Raw genomic sequence first — 21,843 nt, 5'->3', positions numbered from 1 at the left:
TGGATCTTTTCAAATCCAATTATTCTGGGCTGCGTTCCTAGCATCTTCTATGCATTCTCAGACATGGTTCTTTCTGCACGTTGTGCTATGATTTCTCCTCGATCAAAGTCAGACGACAAGGCATCCCCTCTGCAGGCTTTGCTGTGCCCAGTTGGATCTGATACGCCCTCTCGCCAAATTGTGTCTGTACACCAGATGTCGAGCTCGGATATCCACTTCTATCGCCTTTCAATTTGCCTACTTCGTCATACGCTGCTTGGAAGTCGAATGTTCGCAAAGTCATCGCCAGAATGATCTTGGTCTCTATGATTGCGAGTTCCTGGCCGATACCTGCAAGTGAAAACAGTGTCAGTAAGAATACTTCGCGATGTGCACTCGCAGAAGCAAAATCTCAAAACTCACAATTCCTCGAGCCTTTGCTAAATGGTACCCAAGCCTCTTTGTTATTCTGCGCGTAAACTGCTGATCCGGGCACGAAGCGGTCAGGGTCGAATTTGTCCGGTTCAGGCCAGTACTTTGCGTTTCGATGCAGTCCAACATTCACAGGCCAGACCATGAAGTTCTCAGTTGGCATATTTTCTCCCGTGTCAGGGTTATGAAGAGTGTAGCCAGGCCGGCCCAATCTGATTGTACTCGCCGGGCTGTCTAGTCGGAGAACCTCTTTCGTCACAGCTAATGTGTATTCGAGCTTGTTAAGTAGATGTGGTTCTGCGATAATCTTTTCGGCGACTTGACTTGGATCGGGACCAAAGACCTCTTCGTGCTCCTTTTTGATTTTGGCGAGACAGTCTGGTGATTTGGCGAGGTAGTAGTATGCGTAGCAGATTGTCGAACTTGTGGTATCGTGCCCTGCGAAAAGCATTGTCTTGACGTTGCTGATCGCCGCTTCCTTGAATTCGGCATCTAGTTCTTTCATTTCGTCGACGTTGGCGCCGCTGCCCTTCTTTTCTTTAAGATATGTTTCTAGTGCCAGATCAATGACATGCTTCGAGCGACCTCTGCTCTGACGGCCAGCGAAACGTTCATCAAGACGGGCGCCGACGTATTGGTTCATCTTGTAGTTGTTGTATCTTTGTATGATGGGTCTCCGAATATCCCATAGCTCGCTCGGCTGGAACTGAGCTCCTTTGGCCTGCCATCGGACTTGCGAGTTGAAAGCGTCCACTAGCACATTTGCTCCCCGTTGTGCATTGAGATCGATATCGAGAACGATGCGGCCGATGACATTGACTGTGAGCTTTGTAGTAGCTTGTTCCATACGGAAGAGATCATTGTTCTTCGCATGATCGGCCATAATATCGCAGAAGACTGCGCATTCTTTCACTATTGCAGGCACCTGCGTCATGAGATGACTAGAGGAGAAACCTGGGTTGAATGCACTTCTCCATCGTTTCCAAACTGCTCCGTCCTCGCTGACGAGGTTTGCAGGACCTCCGAAATTCCAGATAAATTCTACAACGCGAGCGATTGTCAGCCATTGTAACTCAACAACTGCATTTGCAGATTCAAACCCACCTCTCACAAGTGGATGTTTCGGAAAATGGTTCTCCAGTACGACTTGATTCAACATTTCAGTATTGAATATGGCCATCAGCGGCGGGCCCAAAGGCCACGGGTCGAAGTAAATGACATCTCCCAACTTGTAGTATTCCTTCAGACAATGCATATACGTTTGTGGTGCGGCGTCCCTTGGCTGGGTGGCAAGAACTTTTCCCATGGATATGAGCGAGCCCAGGAAGTAGTTTTGTGGCGGCGATGGCAAGCCTCTCATGATACTGCGCTGGAAATGTAGTCTCCGAAAAAATTGAATTATGCATATTGATGCGATGGCCGCCACGGCGTACCAGACGCCTTTGGAGGCCAGCAGCTCGAACATGTTGGGTACAGCCACCGGTGTGGCGGGGCCAGGAGAGTTCGAGCGAAATATGCTGTGCGATAGAGAAAATACGGAGCAGAAAGAAGACGAACGAAGTCCAAGTATGAAACAATACCCTATCTCATCACCGTGTTGGATTGTGAGAGTTCAGCCGCGCAGGATCGACGACGTTACGAGATATACGAGCGACGGGGGTCAAATACCAAGCGAGGCATCGCCGTGATGATGTTGATATCAAACGCCTCCCACATCAAGCCATGTACGGACTGAAAGAGGCGGACTGTCTTTGACGATCTTGCTGGAAGATGTCCGTAAGCAATGAAAAAGGTGTAACTTGCTCTTACTTCCATCTGCGAAATGCACGCACACGCACACGTGGAAAAACCGGACCGCGACGGACCGATTCGCAATTGTAACTTTGAAGCCCCAAACTCTCTCAAGACTTCACATCAACCTGATCGTGGCAGTGTAGCATTTGTCCTCCCAGGAAGTGAGGTCTTGACGTCGAAGGTCGCAACATCGAGAATGCTTAGGAGATGCGTAATCGAACGGATAGTCTCGTCAATGGGCTCGATGCACTTCATCGCACATCACAGCTCGAACGAGTCTTGACGTCAGTAAGTGTAAGTGGCCATTTGTTTGTTCACATACGCCTGTATTGAGAATGGCAAGTATATTTCGAAGTTTCATTTCTTTTCGTGATAGAAAACAAAGCTTGCAATCATGTCACCACTCAGCAGCAACACATTCGACCCCAACAAAGACGTCCCAGACCTCGTTGGCAAAGTCTACATCGTCACCGGCGGAAGTGCAGGAATCGGCTTCGGTATCTGCGCTCATATTCTCCAACATAATCCAGCAGCCTTGTACATTTTGTCGAAAAAGGAAGAGCACTTACAAGAGGCTCAAGACAGTCTTAAAAAGTACGGAGATGTCACCAAAGTCCACGTCGTCCAATGTGATCTCGAAGATCTCCAGCAGACAAACGAAGTCGTGACCCGCCTTCGCGAAGAACTCACCAGACTCGACGCACTGGTATTAAATGCAGGCCTAGGCGTAGGAAAGTACGCAGAATCCAAAAACGGAATCGACACCCACATGCAAGTCAACGTCTTCGCCCAACACCACATCGCCATGATCCTTCTCCCTCTCCTCACTCAGACCCCGGACTCGCGCCTTGTCCTCCAATCCTCCGACCTCCATCGCGGCGCAACCTCAGACACAAAATTCGAAAGTCTCACCGAAATCAACCAAGACATCGGTCCCATGCGTCTCTACAACCGCACCAAACTAGCCCAAATCCTCCTCGTCCGCGCAATGATTCGTCGCAAAGAACGAGGCGAGCTGGGGTTGAAACCCGGATCAGCGCCATGGATCAACGCCACGCACCCGGGAGCCGTGAAAACTGATCAGCAAGACCAGGCCGTAGACGCATACGGAACTCTCGGGAAAATTGGCGTCAAAGCCGTGCGGCCGTTCATGAAAGAGCCCGTGGACGAGGGGTGTCGGTCCGCGCTCTTTGCAGCTACGAGTGGAGATGTGGTGAAAGAGGGGATTGACGGGAAATATATTGTTCCAGACCGCAAGGTTACAGCTGTTTCTTCGCAGGCGGAGAATGAGGAGCTGGGGGAGAATTTGTGGCGTTTAACTGCGGAGGTCTTACAGCAGAAGCTCGGGAATCTGCCGTATAGGATGTTGTAGTGTACCTTCTGGGCTGGGGTGATGCGGGAGGAGAAATATTCAGGTGCCGGTTTCCCGTGTAGCGGGAGGTGTATGCATAGCAACAGCTCATAAATTGGGAAGAGTAGCAGTCCCCTTGACAGTCCCCGCTTTCAATGCAGCATGTAACATCAGAAGCATACATACGTCGGAATACCATCAGCGGCGGAAGCCAAGCTTGTGAAATCGACCGTCTGGACCCTCTGAGCATCATGTGCATCTGATCAAAAGTGGAGTCGTCAGTGGGATCAGATAGTGAGATCAAAAAGTGGGGAAAACTGTTTCCGTTGAGGTCTGAAGTTGAGGCAAGGGGCCTCCTGCATTTCAGTCAAGCACGCAAAAACGCTAGGGGCTGAAGAGAGAGCTAACTAATTCATCCAGCCGCCCCAGTATACAATCAGGCCACCCTCTCGTCACGAATCTCGTTCAACATTAGCCGGTAGTTCAGAGCCGCCGCCAAGCAGACAGCTCGTTGATCCATCTGTTCCGCTGTGCTTGACCCGCATTCATCTGATTCATATCATATCTTGCGCCATGATCTCTCACTAGCTCCCTCTCTCGGTCTCGTTATCATTCTGTCATGCAATCCAGAATCATGCTCCATGCTCTATCCCTCAATAACACCCTGTTGTCTGTTGCTGTTGCTGTCGATATCCATCTCGAACCTCGTCACATCGTAGGAAAAAGAAAAGAAACAAAATAGCCGCGTCATGTTCTGTGGCCATCATCCTGCGTTCTGTTGAACCATGTTTGCCGTATACGCCATAGGACTCCTTTGCGAGCTTGCTTCAGCCCTTGAACCTCCTCTTGAATACAACCCGTCGCTGAAACGCTCGACGCAATTTCTGAATAGTGATCGTGTTATCTCAATCTCTCATGTCCCTGTCATTAAAAGATGCTTGAGGCTCCTCGCCAACAAGGGGTATTGTGAAGAAGTGAATTCAAGTCGCGCAAAAGAAGCAACAACGGGCACGGTGTCGCTGTGTTGAGCGACACATACCAAGTGCGTCCAGCGCCAGCACTATTTGACACAATTGGTGTGTTTGTGACGAACGCAGCACATGCGATACATAAGAAAAGAAGTGTCTTGCGTGGTCCAAAGCCGGTGCACCAGAAGACAGTGCCAGTTATATGATGCTTCCCTTAGGAGTATGCGGCGGCGAGCTGATCCGAGTAGTATCCACGACTTGACTCCACGCCCTGGAATCTTCCAATGCCGCCCACAGGCTGTGCCCAAGATGCTCCAGGTATGGCATCGGACGACTCGTATTTGACTGCCCACTGTGAAGGCTCAGTCGAGTACCGGGCACCGCTCTCGATCTTGGGCAGAGGAAGGCCTGGTTGTACGCCTTCGTATAGTGGACCGGGGTAGTAGCGGTAACCTTCGTGGGTCTGAATGTCGTTTCTTTCTGCGTCGGACATGACAGAGTCGGCCTGATATTCGTTGTCCGCGCCGCCGTCGATGCTCGAGGCGCTGCTGGAATGTTCCGGCGACGCCTGATAACCATAAGCATACGAGCGGTAATTTGAGCCACTTAGGCCGCCGGCGTAGGAGGTTGTCGACTGGCGGAATGCTCCTGTTGTCAGGTTTCCAAAGGTAGAGGTACCTCCTGCGCCATGACCACTGCCGCCACTTGTGCTGCCACTGCGACCATTCTGATGATGGCCTTCGTTTTGGTAGTGGCTAGGGCTGCGACCGCGAACTACAATCTTCTCACTGACGCGATGCGCAACCTTCACCCAAGTCGGATCGCTGGCTCCATCTGGTCGAACATCGGCGAAGAGCTCGACAATGAGATGGAAGTACTGTTGTGATGCGCGGCGTTTCCCATTGTTTGCGGTGGCCTGCTTGAATTGAACTCGCTCAAATGTGTGTGTGATATTCTGGCCTGGAAGCGGCAGATGTGTTGATCCGCCTGGGTAGCCGTACGATGTGGCAGTTAAGCTTGACGCTTGCGCGGGAGCTGATGCAGTGTCGGCTCCAGTACTTTGCAATGGCAAGAAGGGACCAGTCACTTGGCCCGTGGTATGGTAAGTGGACATGCCATACACACCATGTGCCGTCACGCTATGCTCGTTACGGTTCGCTGATGGATGTGGAAGAACTTTGGTGACGTCGATCTTGTTCTTTGGCCCGTTGTCGCGCTTCGGGGTGTGCTGGACTAACTCGATGGCCTTGCCCCCGGAGCCATCCACGGCGGCAGACAGTCGCATCCCCATGGCTTGGATGGCCTCGGTGTGCTTGTTATTCGTTCGTTTGAGGTGCATGCGGCCATTGTTGATGTTCGGGTGCAACTCGAAGCTACATTGTACGGAGAAGTAGTTCCGTCTGTAGCACGTCCACTTTGAGTCAACGTTGGAGAGGAAGAAGCCCTTTTCGACTTTGGCGTGAACCTCGGGTGTCACTGACTGGCCTTCGCAGGTCATCTCGGCATGTATCTCGAGCGTCGGCCACGGGAAGTTGCCGCACTCATGCTGCTGGCCGCCGTACGTCGGTGATGAGGCCATCGTACTAGCAGCATAGGCGGTGTTGGACAGTGACAGGCTGTTGAGTCCAAGACCGCTCCTGGGGGTGTCTGCGAAGGATGGGTAACCAGGCGTGGAGCCGGGCGAGAGCTGCGATCGAGCTAGGTAAGGAGTCGAATGGGGGTAAGCGTCGCGGTCGGTTGCTGCGCTGGAGAAGGACGATCGGATCGGGTTGGCAGGCGGCGGCATACCAGTGCCAATACTGTCGAGACTGTCAACACCCGTGAGCTGTGGGCCGCGAGGGCACCGAGGGCGCGGACGCTGTGCACTCACTTTGGCAGTTCCCGCTTGCTGGCATACGGGGGGTGTTGCGCGAACGCCTCGGGATGTTGCACAGGGCCGGCGAAGCTGGGAATGCTGGTGGTGCAGTGAGGATAGTTGGTGTAAGCGAGCGACGACGAGGCGGCGCTGGAGGGCGAGCTGATGGAGCTCGAGTCCGTGAAGGCGTTGGACGTCTGATAGCTGCAGATAAGCTTCGCGTTAGCCGGCGACGTCTCAGGACGGCGCACACACGCAGCAGCAGCGGGCGGAGGAGGGCAGAGCAGGGAGGGCAGGAGCTGAGGGGGCGCAGAGGGTGTGTAACGTGTCGCAGGTGACAGTCGGTGCCGGCGCGCGCTCTGCAGCGCTGCAGCGTCTAGCCTCGCGTGACATCACCCGCCGTGTGATGGGAGGCGCAGGACGAGGCAGAGGCAGAGGCAGCGCAGAGGCAGAGGCAGAGCAGAAGCACACCGGTTAATGCGCTGGACGCCCGCCCTGCCGGGTCGTGGTGCGACGCCGCTGCTGGTTGGCCGGCGCTGCAGCTGCTGGGAGACACATGTGTGTGTACCAAACCAGAGGTGCCGCGATGGGCGACATTCCCGGGGAGCGTCCAGCGCAAACCCGCATCGACTGATGATGCACCCAGGTTGCGTGGGCGAAGCGTGCCGGGATGCTCGCCTCATCCAGCGCCAATAATAGGAGAGCACGCTGCACTTACCTGCCACTGCTGTCTGGCGCCACGCCTCGAGCCGGGTCGAAGCGAGCTCCAGCGCCGCCATTCGCGCCGGGGAATGCGAATGGAGCGGATGTCTGGAGGGAAGCGGAGCCGTCGCGGCGCAGGTGGTCGACAGCGCCGCTCGTCGTGTACGTCGAGTGCGCGTGGCCGGCGTATTGGTTGCTGTAGTCGTCTTCCGCAAGATGAGAATGATGATCGATCGGAACGGTAGGAATGTACTGCTGGAGCATGGGTCCTGCGTCGACACGTTAGCATGGCGTCTCCCGTTGCAGCGCCTCCACGGCCGACTCCTGCAGAGCGATAACAGCACTGCAGATATTGGATGCAGCGCTGCCGACCGTTGAGTGCGCCTCCGCACGTGAGATCGTTGCGCCGCCCAGCGTTGCACAACGCTGCTGCTGATGCCAGCTGTTTGCGTTCACAAATGTGCATCGAAGCCGAACAAACGCCTCGGGCAGTTCGACGTCGTCGCACATCAGACGTAACGCAAACTGTGCTTGTGAGATACCCGCTCGCTTTCTGCCAGTCTGTGATGCATCGGCCCTGAGCGGACGAATGGCAATGGGGGTGGTGGGCTCGAGAATGTACGCTGCATGTGCTAGGATCCGCACCTTAGCTTACCTTGCTCCATCTTCATCACAGAGGTCATTGAGATGACCGAAGTGTCGTCGTTCAGCGTCTGCGAATTCCGCCCTCGGATCGTCTACTCGTGACGCTTGGCGCAGACCAGAACCAACGACGCTCTGCGTCGCAAGTCAATTTGTGATAGGTGTCGAGACACCTAGACCGTCGCCCGCGTGCCGATGGAACGGAGCTGGCCAAAGCTTTCGAGGCAATGGGATCCGCTCTTCGGGCCGGCTGCAGCGTTTGAGCGTGATGACGAAATAATCGCTAACGCACGAATGAGGTGCGGTATGGAGCAGGAACCGGTTGAGACTTTGCAGCGGCGCTCAGCGCAGGCTTGCGGGAAGCAGTACTCAAACTCGGTTTGAGTTCAGAGCGGCGATGCCTAGGAGGTGTTTCTTTCGACGTCGGCTGATCGGTCCTCTCACCTAACAATTCGTTAGCATTCTTTGCACTGTGCGCGACGCTTGCGATGTTTTCAGGAGTGCAGGATGCTTGTAGCGGTTTGCATCGTCGAAGCAGAGGAGCGCCAGGAGTATCGACTCCCTCATATTGCGACATGCCGCAACGGGTAAGTGCTTGGACACGGCACACGCAATGCCTCGAAATTCGATCATGTTCTGTGCCAGAGACCTGCCCGTCGCTATCATGCCAGAAGGCATTGCAACGCACTTGTGCTGCCGAGGAGCATTTTGCTGGCGCAAAGAGAGTGGGCTGTACTTACTGCAGAGCTTTATGTCAGCTGCCTCGCCGTCTGAGACAGCGTCCGACAAGAGACCAAGTTCTTCCTGAAGCTTTGTCCTGGCTGTCGTCGCACCGTGGTGCAAGACCTAGATTGGTGCTGATGGTTCCCCTTATGGCTCAATGGTGTGCGGCAGATGGCCAGGCTGCTGAACAGCGGGTCGTCGAAGGAGTGCGAATGTGCCTGATGCCGATATATGTCGATGGTGGGAAGTGTCTGATGAGTCTGCAGGGTGGTGCGGTGGTTGTTAGAGAGATCCGAGTCCGGGCGTGTTCGTGTCACCCCAGTAGTATTACTCTGTGGCGGACAACGGGTGAGGCTGTGGACAAAGAAGAAGTATTAGAGTGGCAGTGAGCCGGTAGCAAAGTTAAAGAGGCACAAGATCTCTGCGCCGGGTTTTGATATGACCCAGCAAGACAAGATGTTGTTTGGGAGGAAGCAGCAAGATCCGCGTCTACTTGCTAAAGGTCGCCGGCCGTCGTGTCCTACTTCTAACAGGCGTCATGACCGACCTTGGCCGGCAGCAGAGACTGACTACCAAGTCTGGCTTTCGTTACCAACTCGCTGGGTCGAGGTCAGCCTCAGAGTATTCATCGTATCGAGTAGCGCTCAGGCCACATTGCCGCCTCGCAGGTCGCAGTGGACAGCTGCATGGCTAGTCTGCTGTTCGAATGCGCCCTATTTTGATCCCCGAAGCCAGGAGGTGATGAGCCTGGCCCATTCGTGTGAATACAGCCCAGTCGTTGCCGTTCTCCTTGCACACTGCCACATCGCAATGCTGAGCGTACGTAGGCTCCACGAGGACAGCCGCGCACGAATGTTTGGCGTCAACTCCCGCTTTGACTCAACACAGCAAACCAACGTCTGTACTGATTGCAAGATGCATCGCTCCGCTTAGGCCCGCTGTCTGCGCGATCCATCAAAGGAGCCCGCCCTCCACCTTCACAACCCGGTGTGTATGATCGGCCCATGGACTATCTGGAGGATTGGCGCAGCGTTGACAACCACACGCTGTTTGGACCTACAAGAGCAGCTGCCCTGGCAGTCTTCCGATCGGCCCGGGTCCCGGTGCACCGCATGCGACCTGCTGCTTGCTGCCACCAGACTAGCCGGCAGGTCCCAACAGTCGTCTGGCTGGTCAGCTAATCAGCGCAGAATTTACCTGTCACAAAGACCACGGCTTCTGGGGCGCCTGCAGCGAGTCACGCGAATTGCTGACAGTTCAGCGTCCGCTCTTCACAGCAAGAGCCCCCCGTCATGTAATCTGGCGCTACAAGCCGCCACGCTTGCGCAATACGTGCAGCGGGCACCGCGCCAGCAGTCCCATCTCAGGTCCAAGCGCTTCGGTCGGCGTTCTTTGTTCGAAATCATTGGAGCCGTCGTGATCCTGCTGATCCCTGTTTGACTGATGACCGTCGAGCGCGTCGCTGTTCACGCCGACGAGGAGTCCGCGATGTTCCTTCCCGTGTCAGGCCGGGCCCCCACTCACAGCGGGCTCGTCTGGCTGCAAGTGTATTGCGCAGTCCCGCCCGAGTGTGCCTTGCTTCGATCGTGAATCCATGTAAGCCATCATGCAGGCAAATGGAGAAGAGGCGAAGTGTGAGGTCGCTTCGCTAACACAGCCAATCGCCTCCACCCTAGCGAGTGCACGTGCCGCCAAGGCCCGCTCGTTGCAACCGCGAGAAACACAACCGCTGGCTGTCTGGCGCGTCCACACATGTTCACATTCCACAGCCAACACGACGATAAACTTAGCTTGCCAGAGGGCCACTTTCAGCTGTCTCCTCGACAATGCGGTCGAAATGGAACCTCCGAAGACCATCCACCGAAGCTGAGAGCTGACCCGCGCGAAAACCATTGGATACCAGCGCGCTGTCCACCGACTCCTGCTAGTCCAAAGATATACCAGAAACCGCTGCGCGCGTAGCAACCACAAAGGGAAGAGCGACTGCTGTGCCCGATGGGAGTCGATCATGTGCGGCCAGCGTTGCGCCATGCGTCGCCATCGCCACAATGAAGTAGACATGTCTCATTTGCTGTCTTCTAGAAGACGATTGGGACATTGCGGATGGCTGCAGTTCTCCGTTGGCAATCTCAGGCACCCTTTCACCGCCACTTGCGCTCCTCTGCCCAGGACTCGACATCTTCTGATGCCATCGTGCCCGCACGTGACGGAAATGTGCCTGAGAAGCAAGACTTGCCGAACTTGGACGCCCACGTTGAAGCAAGTCGTCCTTTTTGTCTACCCCTGCCTGGACCAGCTGCTTCCCGACAGCATGCTGCACGCTGTGTCTGTAGATGCAGCTCGCAGTATGTTGAGCTCGGCAAGGACTCGATGACCCATGTCGGGCCTGCAACTGATGCATGCCGCCTAACAGCACTGACGTCTGTGGCCGCTCTTGGTCTACGTGCTGAAACTTCGCAATGCTGATTAGAGGCATTGCTGTCGTTTCAGCCAGCCGTCGTCATCTGCCACTGCGGTCTTGCTGGTACTGGCCCCCTGCAGAAAACCACAGCGACCTCGTGCAATTCGAGATACCCGGATGGGCGCAGCTCGGACTTTGCATTGCTTCCCAACGCATGCCACTCGCCGCACTCAACCGCTAAACAAACACTCCACGGGTTTCTTCTCACATCAACATGCACTCCCTCACGGGCCAAGAATCAATTTGTCAGGAGTTCACTATTGAGCCAATGCACCATGCTCACATGGTACATGAATTGGAGTGACTTACAGCAGCGCTCTTCAGCACAATGATGTTGAATGCGCCTCCGGCCGGACATTGAACGCACTGTGGCGCTTGCAGAAGCACGTCAACGATGCACGACATGACCAGGAGATCTGCGTCGTCAGCGCTTTAACGTTCAATTTCGCAGCGCGCAATGCACGTGCCGCCTACGTGTTGCGAAGTCATTGCCTAGTCTCGCAACTGCAGAGAACCCATGGCCCGTGCATTGTCTTAGCAGAGTGGCGATGAACTGATGTCCGACCTCGGGCTTCAAGTGAGACTACAGGTGTGGACAGTCTCAGGCTCAGGACGGTACAAGGCGTGCGACAAGCTTGCTCAAGTGTTGTATGACCGTCTCCTCTCCAAACCAAATTGCGACCTCGTGCCCAGCAACCTGGATCTTCGATTGTCACAGCGTCGCAGTCGTGCTCACTCGCGCCCACCCCTCGGCGTAAGCTGTTCCTTGCAATTCGCATGATACACGACTGGGCTGAGGGTAGCCTAGGGTGATCATCGTGGCGAACGCCAATAAATGGTCAGCTGTTCAACCACACCCGCTCGCGCGACCTCCGTCGGAGATTTGTGAGCCAACCGCGAGACTGGCAAATCACCCTGATCCTGGCGCTTTTGCTGTTCGCAGTCGAGCATCTTGTTTTGGAAAGATGGGCAATTGAAGACATTTTGCCCTGCTCGTGTGTTCCCTTCGCTATGAGAGAGCGCCGGACGAAGTCGCAGCCCAGATGCATACAGCGACGCAGTGCTCATGGCCTCTCACAAAGCTGGACGATTGGAGGATCCATTCAACTGCAGGCTCTTTCCAAAAGAATGTTCACTTTGCAACATCATTTCTGGTGCTCGCTGCCCTCTGCCTGAGAGTGAACCAGGCTACCAACATGTCGGGAACAAGTTCGTCAGGCCAGCAGTACGGGTCGGGCGAGAATCTCCACAGCCCAGAACATGCTAGCACGCAAACACGTTGCACAAGTGAGGAGTGAACAAGTACCACGCGATGAGTCCAGGCACCTCCAGACTCGAAGAGGGTGTACTGCGGCCAGTCAAGCGTACCTACCAGGAAATTTGACGTGCCGGTTGTACGCGCCTGCTTGGTCGCTCTTTTCTCCGCCCACGTTAATTTGTAACATGCCTACAGAAGAGAACAACCAGTGCCTTGTGAAGCTAAAGTAGCGGGCCAACCTCGTGTTAATACAGTACATCTCTATCCATCGACATCAGTGCAAGGGCTTGTGTCCCCTCTCCAAGGACATGGTAGGTACAGAGAGACATACAATCTCTCAAATCTCCGTAGTCTGCTCGCTCTCTCCGATCCTCGAGAGCAGGCCATGACCACCACACGTGTAAATATCTTCGATCTCAGGAAGCGATCCATCGTGACGACGCAGCGAACACAGCATAAGCGGGCAGTGCTAGTCCAATACTTGGTTCATCGCCTATACCCAGCTTTCCTGATGGCTCAATTATCCAACACCCAATATTCCTTCACGACTCCGAAGACCAAGTCACTTCGACCAGTAGCGGAAGTCACCAACGCTACCATCTCTGTGACAACTTGTGCCACCCACACGAATCCAGGGCTCCTATCGGGGATTACCTTGCGACAACTTGTCCTACAGAGCACGAACTTCGACCACATTAAAGGCGCCACAATCGCTACGTACGTATCCACGATCGCTACGTGCGTACCCGCGATTGCTACGTGCGTATTAACAATCACTACGTGCGTACCCTGGGACCAGGACTATTCCCACTCGACTCGCGACAGGAGCCAAGTATGTGTTGGAGCGACCATGAATGAGTCGGGACTGAAAGCTTTGCACGTAATCTTGCTTCGCGGTAGTTTGTGAGTAGACTCGCGTCATGTGCCATCTCGACCACGAGAGGATGGGGACGTCGAGCAGGCTTGCGCAGGAAAGGAAGGTTCCTTCCTCGCCTCCACAGATCACTCTCCGTGCCAACTGTCCCTTGGCGTGAGAACATTGCTCTAATCTACAAGTCTGGAACAAAGATAACCCCAAGAGCGCTAGAGCGAGACCAGACAGGAAAACATTTTGCGAGAATGTAAGAAGCGACAAATTCTCGCCGTCCTTATATGCATTTCTATGCGCTTCACGTGTATGGACAGAACAACCCCTATGCGCTACCCCATACCTTCATAAGATCTGCATTAAGCCACCACTCGTCTTCACATCACGGCGCATCAGAGTCACTGGCTAGTTTCCCACTCCACCCAGTCTCTCCCAACAACTCTCCAAACCTTGACCTCACCACTCCTCAAATCGCCAAGTCTGAACTTCTCACTTCGGACCTTCTGCTTCTCACGCCCCTGTTCCCAACCTCGAATGGCTCTCCGTGTGCCGTCCCACTCTTCCACAATCGCAACGTGCATACTCCCGTATTCTTGTTTATATTTGTGCTTCACCGCGCCATGCGTGCCCTCGAATCGAGTATTCCTTAGCGTCACAATGTCACCAGGTCGAATCTCGTCGAACTGCTGTGTCGAAGCATTCGCGAGGTTGGCGTACACCAGAGCGCCGTAGGCTCGATTTCCAACTGGCTGAAGGGCTTTGGGAATACTCTTGATAAGCTCAGCGGGGAGCGCAGCAGGAGAGCCGTTGCCAACTGAAGTATCCTTTTTCGCATGTCCCAGAGCGTTCACAGATTCGGAGATGTTGCGACCAAAGCGTTGCCAGTATGCTTCGAGCTGCTCCTGTCGGAGCTTCGCAGGAGGAGCGCGATGCTGCTGCTCAATTTGTGCATCCGTAGGATTGCTGGCATCGAAGCGCACCGTGATGATGGTCTGGCTGTAGTCAATATAGAGAACGTAAATTTCTTTGGTGACCTCCTTGCGGCCGCCCCGCTTCGAAGCAGTGGTCTCTTCGGATTCAGACAAGATGTCTACGCCTTGCCTATTCTGCAATGACGGCGGTAAAGCTTGCGGCGCAGTCCACCATGTTGTCGACTCAGCCATATCAATGTCCTGGGCGATATGGCCATTATCCATGGAGGGTCTCGGCTGGTCCATTGATCTTCGTATTGCCACGTTCGATCTGTGTTGGTCAACAGACTCTCGTGGGGGTGCCCGGATGGGCGGCGGAGGCTGCGCTGCCGGAGGCGCAGGAGCAATGCGGGAGGGATCCTCAAAGGACCGCTTGGGCGGAGTTACAGAATACAACTCGTCCGCATCATCTGCGGAGCTCTCAGGCTCCGGTTGTCTCGGAGGAGGTGCGGGAGGCGCGGTCACGGGAATTGTGCTGGGAACCGGAGGTGGAGGACCGCGAGTGCTATCATAGCGGAAAGGATCGTAATCATCATCACCAGGTACGGGATCGCGAGGTGCCGCAGGAGGCACAGGCGGCGGCGCTCTGGGTGCATCCATGGAGGGTCTTGTTGCGTGCGCAGGAGGAGGTGGAGGAACGGATCTTGGCGCGGTGCCATGGGGTGGAGGCGGTGGAGATTGGATATCAGTGTTGTCGTCCAAGCTCGGTTCTCTTACGTGTGTACCAGCTTTTAAAGCGTCTTTGTGTTTGGCACTGGACGCGATGTCGGTATCGTAATCTCCCTCATATTCGCTCTCTCGCTCATGATCTCCAGCTTGCAAGTCAGTGGTATGGCTTACAGCTTGTGGTGGAGGAGGCGGCGGAGCACGAGGCGATGTAATTGGACTTCCAGGAACTGGGGGCGGCGCTCTACTTGCTCGCCTGTCGGAAGTCGCGGTTTGAGACTCGACTGAGAAGTAAGAAGCGCGTCGACCTTCTGGCGATTTGGCAGTCTCAGATCCTGGGACCGGCGGCGGACTCCGTACCGACATATTGCGTGTAGGCACCCCGGGCGTCTCAGCGCCAGGTGTCGCAGTCGCCGACCCAAGATTACGCACCGACGCTTCGTCGTCTGATTCGGAGCCGGTGCCTGGAGACAGGGGGTTGGCGTGTGGCGGCGGCGGCGGTGGCACGGGGCGCGATTCTATCGTCGAAGCGCGGCTGGGCTGAGATCCAGGCACTGGAGGTGGCGCTCCTCGTTCCTGGGGAGGGCGAGAGTCTGTGTACATGTCAGCGAACACTCAGATGATCAAGAATAGGGCCGAAGATAAATTCTGCTCGCTGATGCGTGCAACATACTGCCTGCAGCCTGCTCGGTCGGCTCATCCGAAACGTCTTCAGAGGAGAATGTGTCGTGGAGATGACGACCTGAGGGCTGACACGGCGTTTTGTTGCCACCACGACTCATGCGCAACGAGAAAATGCCCTTCCTTGGCTTCATCTTACCTGTGGGGATCGGCGGGGGAGGGCCGCGATCTTCGCCAGTGGATCTGCGCGGTGGAGGCACAGATTCGAGCTCATCGTCACCGTGAGCGGGGCCAAAGCGTCCCTCGTGCTGAGAAGTTGCGGACTCTGGGCTTTGCACTCGTTGTAGGCCAGGGACAGGGATCATTGGAACTCTTTGCTGTGGAGGTGGGGATGTAGGAGGTGCCTCATCACTTGGCTTCTTCTCCTTTCGTTTTTTGATGGGCGCCGCACCGGGTAGTGGCATAGCTCCAAACATGCCTGGCATTCCCATACCCCCACTCATCTTGGCCATACGTTCTCTGATTTCCATGCGCTTCCGCGTCTCCTCATCCATGGAGTCTTCGTCGTCTTCGGCGTCTTCAGTAGTGTCGTTCTCTTCATTGGCGGCTGGATCTCGTTTGGACACGGTGGGGCTACGTTGCAGTGGGCGCGGCGCGCTGGTCTCATCGCTATCTTCTGGCCCGATTGTGCCTGCGTCATCTTCTGTAGTTTCACCTGCAGCAGACTGGTCTGCGTCATTTCCATCGCTCACAAGCTCCGAATCAGGAGCTACAGGTCTAGGAGACAGTGGCTCCGAGGGCTTGCGTTGGGCAGATGGAACCCGCGCACGCTCGGCCGCTGCCTCGAGTGACTGTCTGGGATGTGGCGTAGTATCTTCGGACTCATCTGCTTCTAAGTCAGGCTCTGGCAATTGACCTTGCTCAGAAGACTCTGAGGCTTGTCTTGGCGCGGCTTTTTTCTCTTTCTTCTGACCACCATCTGCCCTCCGTTGTGCCTGCTCAAGCTGCTGTTGCTGCAGCAAGGCAATTCGCTCCTTCAGTGTTTGAGGTTTTGGTACATCTTCGGCGTCGTCCTGTTGCTCGCCAGACGCATCCACTGAAAAGCCTGCCGCCTCAGCAGCAGCCTGATCTTCTTCACGTCTCCTTTTGATCTCCGGATCTTCCTCGCGAATGTAGGGCTTGTGAACAGGCTCAGCCTTGACGGGAGGCGGCACGTAGGAATTTGCCATAGGAGGTGGTGCGACGAACGGCTTCTTTATGAAAGTGTTGGCACCAGATCTGGGTCCTCCGGGAACCATGGGCGCGATGGGAGCAGCTGCTGGCGCATTGAAGGCAGCAATTCGGTCCCGGAAGGCATTGGATTTTGCGGCAATCGGAGGAGGCGGCTTCTTCGCAGATGGAGCTGCTGGTTCTGCCGGAGTAGGCTTCGGTGCTGCTGGGGGCTCATTCGGCAGGGTAGGTGATTTGACATTGGCGGGGGGCGAGCGGACTTCCTCCCGGGAAGGCAATGCTGGCGTCGTGTCAACTGGTGGAAGAGGTGGCTTGGTTACTGATGGTACAGCAGGCACATCGCGGGCATCCTCAATTGGCTCAGAGGCTGGTGTAGCCTCTACAGGCTCGGGCACTGGCTCAGGCACTGGCTCCTGCTTGGGGCGGGCAGGTCGCGTAGGACGACTAGGCACCGGAGGCTCATACTTTTCCACGAATTCGCGCGGGAATATACCAGACTTTCTCTCGCCACTTGCATCGATGTACTTGCCCTCCAGCCAGTTCGCATCAATCTCCTCAGTGACATCAATTATCTGGCCGCCGTCGAAGCCCAGGTCGTCGTCCTCTTTCGCCTCGAACTCGTACAGAGCTTTGACTTTAAACAAGGACGCCATGGTAGACGTCCACAGGCCGGCGGTGCAGCGGCGGTGGTGTGCTCGTGGAAGGCGGGGTGGTGTTGGTGGGCGGTGGTGCTGCGGATCGTTGACGCGGCCTGCTCAAGGCAGCTGCTGATGAAACAGATCCGATGCGCTGTCGTCGAGACTGATCCGCCGCCGTCCGGCCAGATCAGATGCCAAGTTCCTCGCCGGCGCCGTGTATGCTCCCTCCAAAGCAATGCTTGCGGTATGGCCAAATAGAGACGGCAGCAAGAGGGCAGCTGCAGTCGAATGGTCGGAAGTGGGTCAACAATCTTGTGGCATGGGAGAGCACGGTCATTACGTCGCTCAGAGTCTAATACCGCCCACCGAGGTTTAGCCGGCCATCGCATACACCTGCGATTTAATTGCGATCTTCCACGCAACCTTCTTGCTGCCACACACGTCGGGTCGTCGACATGGCCGCCAAGACACCGGTCAAGTCTATCCTCAAGCAGTCGTCAACGCAGCGTGCTCCAGCTTTGACGGCCGAACAGAAGGAGAAGGCCGAGACTGACCGCAAGAACTTGAAGATCGCGCTTCACCACGCGTATAGAATTCAAGCGCAAAAGGATGTTGAGGCACAGATCCTGGACGCGATTACTGCTCTCATCGATTACCCAGCATCACCCAGTTTCACATCTCGCGAGGCTCTCAGCTTCATACAGCTGGTCAAACCGTTCCAGCCCTCGGACTATGACAGTCTCATTGAAGAAAGAACCATAGACCACAAATGCGGATATGCGCTGTGCCAGAACTCACCCCGCTCCCAAACGATGGGCAAGGCGTCGGAGTGGAAGCTGAGACAAGGTATGGGTGATTATTGTTCTACCGACTGTGCCAAAAAGAGCCTTTACGTGAAAGCCCAGCTCAGCGAAGTGCCAGCCTGGGAGCGCGAGCGGAGCCAGCAGCCAGACATTATGCTGCACGAAGACGATCGACCACCGGAAGAGGACACTGCTACTAGGCGAGCGAACCGCGCAGCTCGTGTGAACGAGTGGCGGGAGAAGGTCGCGAATGAAGACGAACTTGCCGCTGAGCGTGGCGAGCAGAGCGGCGGTTTCAGGCCAAAGCAGGTCATGACTGATGATGTCGTCGAGAAGAAAATCAGCTCGAAGATGCCGAGAGCGCCAGATGCAGATGTGGAGGAATTTCTGACTGCTGGAACGATCGAAGGTTTTGCACCGAAGAAGATCGGCAAAGACATCTTCAAGTCGAACATCAGCGACGACGAAGGCGATTGAAGTTGAAACACTCGCTCTGCCAAATATCAAATGGTATTCTCAAGCGCGCGACCTCCCGGCATCCAAGATCGAGTAGGGTCTATGAGGTAGCAGCTTCGTGGCCGCCAGTCTCCAGAGCCCGCACTCCAAACCATGCCCAGCGCCCTCCTTGAGGATTTTCGCGTAAACATCCGACCAGCGACCATAGAACTCATGCGCCTACCTACCTACGACCCTATTGCGATCAGGACACAGATTTGCAGACACTGAGCTGTGAACCCTACTCCCGAAAATTGGGACTCGGTGATTAGTCCAAATTCTACATACCAGCATCCACTATCATTGCGGCCATTACAATAAACTCTTCGGGCTTAGATCTCTTTCTACCTCTCCGGCGAACAGCGGAGCACCGGCCCCAAAACTCCCTCGCTCTAAACTTCCAGATTTATTCGGGATGCTAGTCTGGTTCCATACCACACCGTTGCAATCATGCAAAGTAGATTGAGATGAATCGACATGGCGTGCGTTCTGGAGAATTGTCTGTTCTTGGTCTGCATGGCATTGCTAGGCTCAGATTTGGTACCCTTCCTTTCCGGCTTTGTACGCTCCCTCGTCGCTATGTCAAGGTCAGTAAATGAACGTGTCGGGCAATGATATGCCGAGTAGTCGGACCTTGATGTACTCTTTCCATCATGGCTGTCTGAGTACGAGGGCCATAAATCAAAAGGTTCAGCAACGCCATGCCACTCGCAAACACGAGTGGGACCCAATCGCGCTTCTTTTGAATGAATGATACTGGTCCATATGGTGGCACAGTCAAGACAGTGAACATGAGCAATGCTGTTTGTATCTGAAAGTAGACGGGGAAGATGCGCTTCTGAAGTGTGGTAAATGCTGATGCTGGCAGTGCTTGGTAGCACACTTTTGTGTTCACGAAGGACTGGTATACCGTCGTCCCGAGAAGAATGCCATAGCTTAATAGGTGGTACGGAGCAAGATGTACGAAAGGTGAGAGATAGGCTTGTAAGCTGTGGATGAATGTCATCTTGAACTCTTGGGACTCGATTCAATGGATAGTCCCACGGGTAATGAAGAGCTATAAGCATTGTTGCAGCCTGGGGCGCACTTAGGGCCGGAGCTTGGCGCTTACCTTAGCTGTCTGCATGTACACAATTGCAATTCATACCAAAAGTCTTGCTAGAATGGCGATGGGACGAGCGGCTCTTGTCTTCTCGTAGTTCAGCATGTAGCCAGGGTAGATTGTGTGGAACATGTCTAGGCGGATCGCTAGTCGACAGAGGGCATATCGGCAGCTCATGTGTACAACAGCATATACGCTCTTAAGCCGAGATTTGTTGGCCCGCCCCGTCAACATCAAGGCGTAACTTCTCATGATAGTCATCATGCCGGTAAGACCGCAGTAGTCAGGCCCAGAATGGACGATGGCGACCAGCAGCAGTCGCTGGGAGGAGAGTGAAAGTGAAGGGAAAGTGCAGTCACCAGCCACTAGCTGTGGCGCAGGAAGACAGCCACGTCTCAAGCTCCAATGCTGAAGCTCACTCCGTCACACCTTCGACTTGTCGCCAACTTCACCTGCTCCGGCAGCGGCACTGTTCTCCCCCGCCTTCTTCTCGTCCACATTTCCTCCCTTCAGCCTCATACACTACCACCACATCACGCCGATCATGTCGGCAGCGCTCAAGACGGGCGCAGACGCGCGAGCGATGCGTAATACCTCTTTTCCACCAGAGTTCAGCAAGAAAGTTGACATGACCAAGGTCAACCTGCCGGTGATCAAGAAGTGGGTGTCGGACGAGATCACCAAAATCCTCAATAGCGACGACGATGTGGTCACCGAGATGATCTTTACCTTGCTCGAAGCCGGCAAATTCGTGAGTGCTTGTGCTCTGCTGCTATTCCGTCACTCGCGCTGACCAGCGCGTCCTAGCCGAACATCAAACAGATCCAGACCGACATCTCCGGTTTCCTCGACAAAGACGCTCCCCCATTCTGCCTCCAGTTGTGGAAGCTGCTCCTCAGCGCCCAGGCCGACCCCAAAGGCATCCCGCAAGAGCTGCTTGAAGCGAAGAAATTTGAACTCATACAGGAGAGGGTGAGGAAGAGCTTTGAATGCCGGATAAGCAGCTATAGTATGCTGACACCACGTACAGATCGCAGAAGATAAGGCACGCGAGGAAGCTAGGCAGCGTGAGATCGAAGAACGCGAACGCGAACGTGACTTGGCACGAATCCGCGAGCGCGAGCGCGGTTCTCGTGGCGGCAGAGGAGGTGGACGTGGAGGTCGAGGCCGCGTACGCGATCGCTCCTTCGAGCGCCGACCGTCGAGAGACTTTTCCAGATCACCACCTCCCAGACGTCGCAGTCCACCACGCGCGACTGACAGCTACGTACCGGGCGGACGCGGTCGTGGAGGCAGAGACGACAATCCTCGTCGCCGTCGTCGTTCCCCTTCGTATGGCCGATCACCATCGCGCTCACGCTCTCCACCAAGACGTCGTAGACGTCGCGACTCTTATTCCGATGCATCTCGCTCACCTCCTCGCAAGAGGGATAGACCAGCAAGCAGTGACGATGACGACCGTCGCCACAGGAGACGTTCACCCTCGCCGCGCAGGCGGCGGCGATCTCCCTCTTACTCTGATTACTCACGCTCACCACCCAGCAGGCGTCGCCGTCCGTCATCGCCATCCCGATCACCACCACCGCGTCGCCGATCTCGCTCTCACTCGCCACCATCGAAACGCAAAGGCAGACTGTCGCCACCAGCTGATCTGATTCCAAGCAAAGACCGCAGCAAAAACTATCGCTTGAGTCGAGACAGCTCTTGCTATGGCGATCGTCCAGGAAATGGCCGTCGAGGCTCGAAGTCATCAGAGTCAGTAGCCAGTGGTGGTGCTAAGAATGAGGTGGGTAACGATGACTGAACCTTGACCCTTTCCGGAAATCCTCACACAGTACGAGTATCAACTATAGCAAACTCCAAAACGACTATCATGAGCACCTTTCCATTTCTTCTGGTCTCTGCTAATGCTGGTAAAAGTATCGGCGTCCTCGCGCTATAGTGAATCCCCTTCGCATCTCCAAAGAGGAGCTACTGGCAAGACTAGCTGCAGCCAAGCTCGAAGCCCAACAGCGGGCTCAACAACAAAAGTAAGTATCGATATCTCCTTGCATTGCTTTCCTTGGCATTTTCTTAGCGACGGCGGCGGCGAGGCTTGAAGTTGGAGTTTCTGAGGCATTGAGGCGGAATACGGGACGGTTGAGGGAGAAAGTATGGGATGGAAGCACCGCGTTTGGGAAGCAGATTCGCTTGTATAACTCTCCAATTCAACATATTGAGAGTATGGTTCTCTACTCTGTCTCCCATCGACCATCCACGATCACTGCCAAGGTTCGAGTGCCTA

At 55.1% G+C, this 21,843-nt stretch overlaps 7 protein-coding genes across 9 annotated transcripts; 3 read left to right on the top strand and 4 right to left on the bottom strand.

The window, feature by feature from the left end:
* Positions 1 to 85: 85 nt before the first annotated feature.
* On the bottom strand, positions 86 to 1,876 carry CKM354_000683900 (uncharacterized protein; the record flags this gene model as incomplete). The annotated part of the gene is made up of 3 exons (XM_044802174.1): positions 86 to 330; positions 403 to 1,452; positions 1,516 to 1,876. The coding sequence occupies 3 exons, from the start codon at positions 1,874 to 1,876 to the stop codon at positions 86 to 88; spliced, it is 1,656 nt and encodes a 551-aa protein (XP_044658109.1).
* Positions 1,877 to 2,599: 723 nt separating this feature from the next.
* Positions 2,600 to 3,577, top strand: CKM354_000683800 (uncharacterized protein; the record flags this gene model as incomplete). Its single annotated transcript, XM_044802173.1, has 1 exon — positions 2,600 to 3,577. The coding sequence occupies one exon, from the start codon at positions 2,600 to 2,602 to the stop codon at positions 3,575 to 3,577; it is 978 nt and encodes a 325-aa protein (XP_044658108.1).
* Positions 3,578 to 4,738: 1,161 nt separating this feature from the next.
* Positions 4,739 to 7,764, bottom strand: CKM354_000683700 (the record flags this gene model as incomplete). 2 transcript variants are annotated; one of them, XM_044802171.1, is made up of 4 exons in its annotated part: positions 4,739 to 6,332; positions 6,395 to 6,583; positions 7,098 to 7,350; positions 7,737 to 7,764. In XM_044802171.1, 4 exons carry the CDS (start codon positions 7,762 to 7,764, stop codon positions 4,739 to 4,741), a joined length of 2,064 nt encoding a protein of 687 aa, XP_044658106.1. The 2 variants fall into 2 exon arrangements, with proteins under 2 accessions (XP_044658106.1, XP_044658107.1); XM_044802172.1 differs by having other exon boundaries at positions 4,739 to 6,323.
* A 5,667-nt stretch (positions 7,765 to 13,431) lies between these two features.
* Positions 13,432 to 17,174, bottom strand: CKM354_000683600 (uncharacterized protein; the record flags this gene model as incomplete). 2 transcript variants are annotated; one of them, XM_044802170.1, is made up of 2 exons in its annotated part: positions 13,432 to 15,263; positions 15,344 to 17,174. In XM_044802170.1, 2 exons carry the CDS (start codon positions 17,172 to 17,174, stop codon positions 13,432 to 13,434), a joined length of 3,663 nt encoding a protein of 1,220 aa, XP_044658105.1. The 2 variants fall into 2 exon arrangements, with proteins under 2 accessions (XP_044658105.1, XP_044658104.1); XM_044802169.1 differs by having other exon boundaries at positions 15,491 to 17,174.
* A 440-nt stretch (positions 17,175 to 17,614) lies between these two features.
* Positions 17,615 to 18,439, top strand: CKM354_000683500 (uncharacterized protein; the record flags this gene model as incomplete). Its single annotated transcript, XM_044802168.1, has 1 exon — positions 17,615 to 18,439. The coding sequence occupies one exon, from the start codon at positions 17,615 to 17,617 to the stop codon at positions 18,437 to 18,439; it is 825 nt and encodes a 274-aa protein (XP_044658103.1).
* Positions 18,440 to 18,849: 410 nt separating this feature from the next.
* Positions 18,850 to 19,463, bottom strand: CKM354_000683400 (uncharacterized protein; the record flags this gene model as incomplete). Its single annotated transcript, XM_044802167.1, has 2 exons — positions 18,850 to 19,034; positions 19,091 to 19,463. 2 exons carry the CDS (start codon positions 19,461 to 19,463, stop codon positions 18,850 to 18,852), a joined length of 558 nt encoding a protein of 185 aa, XP_044658102.1.
* A 640-nt stretch (positions 19,464 to 20,103) lies between these two features.
* CKM354_000683300 (uncharacterized protein) lies at positions 20,104 to 21,363 on the top strand (the record flags this gene model as incomplete). The annotated part of the gene is made up of 4 exons (XM_044802166.1): positions 20,104 to 20,310; positions 20,367 to 20,531; positions 20,590 to 20,891; positions 21,105 to 21,363. The coding sequence occupies 4 exons, from the start codon at positions 20,104 to 20,106 to the stop codon at positions 21,361 to 21,363; spliced, it is 933 nt and encodes a 310-aa protein (XP_044658101.1).
* Positions 21,364 to 21,843: the final 480 nt, after the last annotated feature.

The sequence above is a fragment of the Cercospora kikuchii genome (genome assembly GCF_019650295.1).
Source record: "Cercospora kikuchii DNA, contig_00004, whole genome shotgun sequence".
NCBI classification, from domain to species: Eukaryota; Fungi; Ascomycota; class Dothideomycetes; order Mycosphaerellales; family Mycosphaerellaceae; genus Cercospora; species Cercospora kikuchii.
The sequence above is the reverse complement of the archived record's forward strand: the minus strand, read 5'-3'. Positions and strand labels throughout refer to the sequence as shown.